At 42.1% G+C, this 6,296-nt stretch overlaps 1 protein-coding gene across 2 annotated transcripts; it reads right to left on the bottom strand.

Moving 5' to 3' along the window:
• Positions 1 to 3,655: 3,655 nt before the first annotated feature.
• On the bottom strand, positions 3,656 to 5,182 carry LOC122767082 (extracellular calcium-sensing receptor-like). 2 transcript variants are annotated; one of them, XM_044022427.1, is made up of 3 exons: positions 4,402 to 5,182; positions 3,907 to 4,201; positions 3,656 to 3,681 (listed from the first exon to the last, which is right to left on the bottom strand). In XM_044022427.1, the coding sequence occupies exons 1-3, from the start codon at positions 4,629 to 4,631 to the stop codon at positions 3,667 to 3,669; spliced, it is 540 nt and encodes a 179-aa protein (XP_043878362.1). In that variant the 5' UTR covers positions 4,632 to 5,182; the 3' UTR covers positions 3,656 to 3,666. The 2 variants fall into 2 exon arrangements, 1 of the variants encoding a protein (XP_043878362.1); XR_006360157.1 differs by lacking the exon at positions 3,656 to 3,681 and adding an exon at positions 3,710 to 3,743.
• Between the last annotated feature and the right edge of the window lie 1,114 nt (positions 5,183 to 6,296).

The following is a 6,296-nucleotide window of genomic DNA, read 5'->3' as shown; positions in this document are numbered from 1 at the left end:
AGACATTGATGATGGACTTGCATCTGCATCAACAGATCAAGAACATACAAGATGTTAGTAGAGTCTAATCAGCCATTACATACGATAGCATCCAGCCAATGATTTGAAAGACTTAGATATTAGTTTGGATAACCTCCCTCTTGGGAGTCCGAGATACAGACAGTTTCACATTGCAGGTGTCATAAGAAGAAAAGCGATACACTCGAAGAGGTGTCTTAGCCACTGTCAAAAGTTTGTTTGACCCCTTGGAATTTGTAGCACCTGACAATGCAAGGAAAAGCTTTTCTCTCTGAACCGAGAATGGAATAAGTGGAAGGATTTGTTAAAATAAGTCTAAAATCACAACTTTAGATAGCAAGATGATATGTTCTATTGTCATAGTCTGCTGCCCAAGGAAGGAAGCTGTGCATATTTTAGATTTTATAAATGGAGTGCAACCCAAAAGCACCACCCCTGACCTGCTGGGCTTCATGATCTTGGTTCACCAACATAAGATTCGGCTGCGAGCCGAAGAGCACTAGCTGCAGTTAGATCGGCTGAGGCGGCAGAGAAGACCCGTAACCTTTGTAGCGAAGTCCTCCAGGTTGAGAAAGATCAAGCCATGGATGGCCCTTCGAACCTGATTGTGCTGGACTGGGGGTGGGGGAAGGCGGGTGCAGGGGAAAAACTGAAGCTGGTGGCAGTGCACCTGGCGCTTTCGGTCACTGTTTATACACAACCTGCATGAAAGCTTTGATGTGACAATGCATTGCAGGACTGGTCAAATGACAACAACCGAGATCAAGAGATATGCGCAACTTGTGTGGGAGACACGGATAAGTCCTGGTAAACACACAGACAGTGACATGAGGGTCTTCAGTCTCCAGACCACCAATAACACCTCGTTGGCAATTGAAGGCAGTGAAGTTCCTCATGGAAAACCAACAGGCCAGAGCAGGCTCAGGTTGCCACACTTAAGCCCCTACACTCAACCAGCATCTTAACACACCCGGTTGAACAGGTGGCTGCGATTCAAGAGACCCAGCAGGGGCTACCAATGATCCGTTCTTTTCCAGAGTCTGCTCCTGACTTTGAACCACTCACCTGGCGCTTGTCCTTGCAGTGTCGGAACCCTGATCTTTGTAAAAATCTTTATGTGTGTGTGGAGGGGGCTGGGGCGGCGCCTGTGACTTCTATATTGAGATGGTGGAGGAATACAAATTCCTAGGTGTGAGGCTGAACAACAGACTGGACTGGAAGGCTTACACCAGTGCTGTGTACAGGAAGGGAATGAGCAGGCTCTTCTTTCTGAGGAGGCTGCGATCCTTTGATGTATGCAGCGGGATGTTGGAGTTATTTTACAAGTCTGTTGTGGCCAGCGTACTGTTCTTTGCTGTGGTGTGCTGGGGGAGCAGCATTGGAGCCGATGAAACTAACAAACTCAACAAACTGATAAAGAAGGCCGGCTCCATCATCGGCTGCAAACAGGACACCGTGGAAATGGTGGTGGAGAGGAGGATGCTGAATAAACTTTTTTCCATCCTGGATAACCCCGATCATCCTCTCCACCACATCCTCCAGGCCCAGGAGAGCACATTTTCACTCCATGACATACATTGCACTCCTTTATGCCATTCCTTTATTATTGCACTATTTTTTTTCCCACTGTTGCACATATTACATTTTATGTTTATAATATTTCTTGTATTGCTGCTATGTCGAAACAATTTCCCCTTGGGGATGAATAAAGAATTTCTATTCTATTCTATTCTATTCTAATTTCAGTGTCTAGCAATTACTGTGGAAGAGGTGGAAGGGAAAATACTGCAATTCTTCAGACATGACAAAAATGGAGGAAATGCCGCACACCAAAGTTGGAAATGTTGTTTGGCTCAAGGATAACTAAGTTTATAAAAAAGACTGGCCTCGGGCATGCATATGTCCATGAAGGCTTTGCCAGTACCATAACGCACATGGGTGGATGACAACATTCAAGTTAGATGGACCAAAGCAAACCTGAATCTGGACCAGTGAGTGTGGCAAAGAGATAATAATGGAAAAAAAACAACTAAGAAGTTACCTGTTTCGATTCAAAGTTCCAGAAGATTTTTTCATCCAGTGTGAGTTCTTCACCTCTGAAGGCTGACCTCTTAACCTCACCCACTCTCTGAACTTTAGTTCTTCCATCAGGGAGCCACACCCAATTTATGATGTCATATATTGGTAAGGAATCACCATTCTCATCAAATGACACTTGATCACCAAATGTTGTGGTGAAGTTGACCTTTCCCAAGTAATACACAAGCTTTGGGTAATAGAATCAGACATAGAAGAAAAACAAAAATATGATTACTACAGTTGTTGCTTGCCTCAGCTGACCAACATATTCACACTTCTCTCATATAACATGTGCATGTTGACATAAATATGATTTATTTTTAAGTCAAAGTGAGCGACCTCTGCCCTCAGCTTTTGCCAGTGCTGAGGAATGAAAGTAAATAATGCAGAATGCAAATATTTTTACACTTACACTTCATTCAACTCTTAAACAAATACAAAGAATCAAATTAATTTAACAGCCGAGTGTAAACTGATATCTCACCTGCCATGGCTCCAGTCTTTGTAAATGAGCACACGTGTTGTTGCTGAAAGGTCCTCTCCCTGGCTCACACTGCAGCATGTCATCAAGAGCATACGCCAGAGCGTACACAGCCTTATACACATTATACTCTGGCCTGAGTTTTGAAACATCCAATAACTCAGTCTCCACATTCTCTAAAACTTCCTGTCCAGTGCATAATTCTCCTCCAGCTTCCACCCAACCTGCTGGAGCTGGTGCAAATCTACACTGAAATGTGTGTTCCCAAAACTGATTCACCTGCAATTAAGTTAATTTTGAAATGAATGCCAATATATCATTCTTACAAAAAACAAGTCAGATGCAAACTCTCACCACGCTTTTTCCATCAGCCTTGCCGTGATGTAGGTCAGGACGTATTTGTAACATGAAGTCCCTGAGTCCTGGTATTTCTCCTCGACGGATGACCATGCCCAGTGTTCCACCCAGGTATGGCATAAAGTAGGGAGTCTGGAGCGCATCAGCTAATGACAAGGATTCACTGGCAAGCCACTGCAGGCCTGTCACATTCTGCCTCACCACCTGTACATTGCATTATAATAAGTCTATAAAATCAGCTTTAACAACTTGCAGGTGAAACATTTTTCAGAGGCTAAATATTTTTTAATTTCTTTAAAATATATTTTTCATGACTCACCTCTTTCATGAGATTAACTGTTCGACTAATATGTGCAAACACAATCACCACTCGAGCTGTAGATTTTCTCATCACATCCACTATTCTCCTGACTTCAGCAGGGTCGTCACCCCAGGGCAAAATCTCTGTGTAAGCCAGACAACCTCCACCAGCTGGACCCAGATCAGAGTGAAAGGATCGGGCAGCGTGGACTCCATAATCATCATCACTGATGATCAGACCTGCCCAAGTCCAACCAAAGTGTTTTAGAATCTGAATCATAGCATTCACCTATGTGGACAGAGCAGAGGGATTAGTGCACAGGCTGGAATCAATGTTCACTAGAAATCCTGTTAAACAGGTTAATCAAAGACTCATGTTTAGTCACTGTCTCTAAATGTTGTATATCTGGTGGATTTTTACCTGAAAAGCATCACTCGGGATCGTCCTAAAGAAAGATGGAAACTTTTTGCGATCACTCAGGCAGGAACATGTGGCATAATAACTCACCTGCAAAAAAATAACATCTCATATACTACAAACAGTCATTATTTACTGATTGAAAGCTTTTCAATGTTGAATATTTAAAGTTTACGTCTTAATTTACATTTGTTTTGACATTAATTGTAAATGATTTCAAACAATGATTGACTTGAGAAGCAGACAAACTTACCATTGGCACTCTGTACAAACCTAACAATGATGATATGGCAATAGAACGTGTGGAGGTAGAATCCCCAACTATCCCTTGGACTGTTGGAGTTCCTACACATCTCTTGTCTAATGTAACTTGCTCTTCTTGACCACTGACTAAGGACAGTGATGCATGAAATGCAATTCCTAGTTGAAGGCAGTTATCATACAGACTGTATCCCAGAGTCACATTAGGCAGCAGCTTCGAGTTTCTGTTGATCTCATCAATAGCAAAGGCCATGGACTGAGCCTGCCTGAATCCTATGATATCAAAACTAACAGTAAAACAATAAGTGTTTCTATATGCAAAGCTACATATATCACAACTACTCAATCAAACTTCAATGTTTAAAAAAATAGATAAAAAAAATGATATAATCAGTACACATTACTAAACCAATGAGATAAATATGTCATACTAACTAGCAAAGCAACAACTTGTTAACTTGTTAACTTGTTTCCTTGTCATAGTTACCTGTAACAGGTAGGCAGCTGTGGTTTTGAGGTAAAAGTCAGGTCAGGATGCGCAGAAATTAAGTTGATTGGAAAAAGTCCACCTAGAATCACATCTCCAGTTTTGTGCATTCCATTTAGATTAACCTGTCCCTGTAACTGACAAGAGGAATAAAGAGAGGAGGACACAGCAGAGGAAAAGCAGCAGTACAACACTGTCAAGAGCAACGTGTTATCTGAAAATACCCTCATGACTTTGCTCTAGTTCATCCCGTAACTGAGTTCAGTCCTATCACTACATCATCAATTTTACTGACTTATAACATAACAATGTTTATTCTTGCACATCACCTATCAGGGCAAAATAACAAGCTGTAGGGGCAGGTCCTCAGTAACATCATGTGTCATTTACATATAGTTCTGATGTAATTTATCTTCATGTTACAGGTGTTTGTATTTCAGCTTTTAAATGACAGAGTTTTACTTGTTGTTTTACTTCATTGTGTTTCTTGTTGTCCAGTATTTTAGTCACATAAAGATGACTTGTAAATGAAAGAATGAATCAAAATAATGAATCAAACATTTTGTATGTTATTAAACTGTTGCTGTGTGAACAGGTTGACGCAGTGCATCATTTTATAAATCGGTAAACTAAGTTGGGACTTACTGTGATTGCTTTCAGTTATGTTATTGAGCTGCCGTGTTTCTGTTTGCAATAAACTAATATGTTAGTTCTTCTCTTCCACTATACAAATCTTCTTTTTCTTTTGGCTGCAAATCAACCTCCTCCATCTCACCCTGTTCTCCGTATCCCCCTCTCTCACACCAACCAACCTCATGTCCTCCTCCACTACATCCATAAACCTTCTCTTTGGTCAACCTCTAGACCTCCTGCCCGGCAGCTCCAACCCCAGCATCCTTCTACCAATATACTCACTATCCCTCCTCTGTACATGACCAAACCATCTCATTCTGGCCTCTCTGACCTTATCTCCAAAACATCTAACATGTGCTGTTCCTCTGATTGACATCTTCGTCACTCCCAAAGAGAACCTCAACATCTTCATCTCTGCTACCTCCAGCTCTAGACCAAACAGCATTGCTGGTCTCACCACTGTCTTGTATATGTTTCCTTTCATTCTGGCTGATACTCGTTTATCACACATTACCCCTGACACTTTTCTCCACCCATTCCAACCAGCTTGAACACATTTCTTCACCTTTTTTCCACAATCTCCACTGCTCTGGACTGTTGACCCTAAATACTTAAAATCCTCCACCTTCTTTATCTCCACTCCCTGTAGCCTCATGGTTCCACTTGGGTTCCTCTCATTCACACACATACATTCTGTCTTGCTGCAACTGACCTTCATTCCTCTCCTTTCTAGAGCATATCTCCACCTCTCAAGCTTTTCCTCCACCTGGTCTCTGCTCTCACCACAGATCACAATGTCATCTGCAGACATCATAGTCCATGGAGATTCCTGTCTAACCTCATCTGTCAGTCTGTCCATCACCACCGCAAACAAGAAGGGACTCAGAGCCGAACCCTGATGTAGTCCCACTACAAATGCTGACTTCTGCTCTCAGTCTAGTTTCCACTACTCTTTCCCATAACTTCATTGTATGGCTCATCAACTTTATTCCTCTACAGTTACTGCAATCCTGAACATCTCCCTTATTCTTAAAAATGGGCACCATCACACTTCTTCTCCATTCCTCAGGCATCCCCTCACTCTCTAAGATCCTGTTGAATAGTCTAACCAGAAACTCTACTGCCTCCTCCCCTAGACACTTCCATACCTCCACAGGTATATCATCGGGACCAACTGCCTTTCCATTCTTCATCCTCTTCAGTGCCCCCCTCACTTCATCTTTACTAATGTCTGCTACTTCATGGTTCACAGTCGTCATCTC

Source organism: Solea senegalensis, linkage group LG3 (genome assembly GCF_019176455.1).
Source record: "Solea senegalensis isolate Sse05_10M linkage group LG3, IFAPA_SoseM_1, whole genome shotgun sequence".
In the NCBI taxonomy this organism is placed as follows: Eukaryota; Metazoa; Chordata; class Actinopteri; order Pleuronectiformes; family Soleidae; genus Solea; species Solea senegalensis.
Note: the sequence above shows the minus strand (reverse complement) of the source record. Positions and strands in the feature narration are given on the sequence as shown.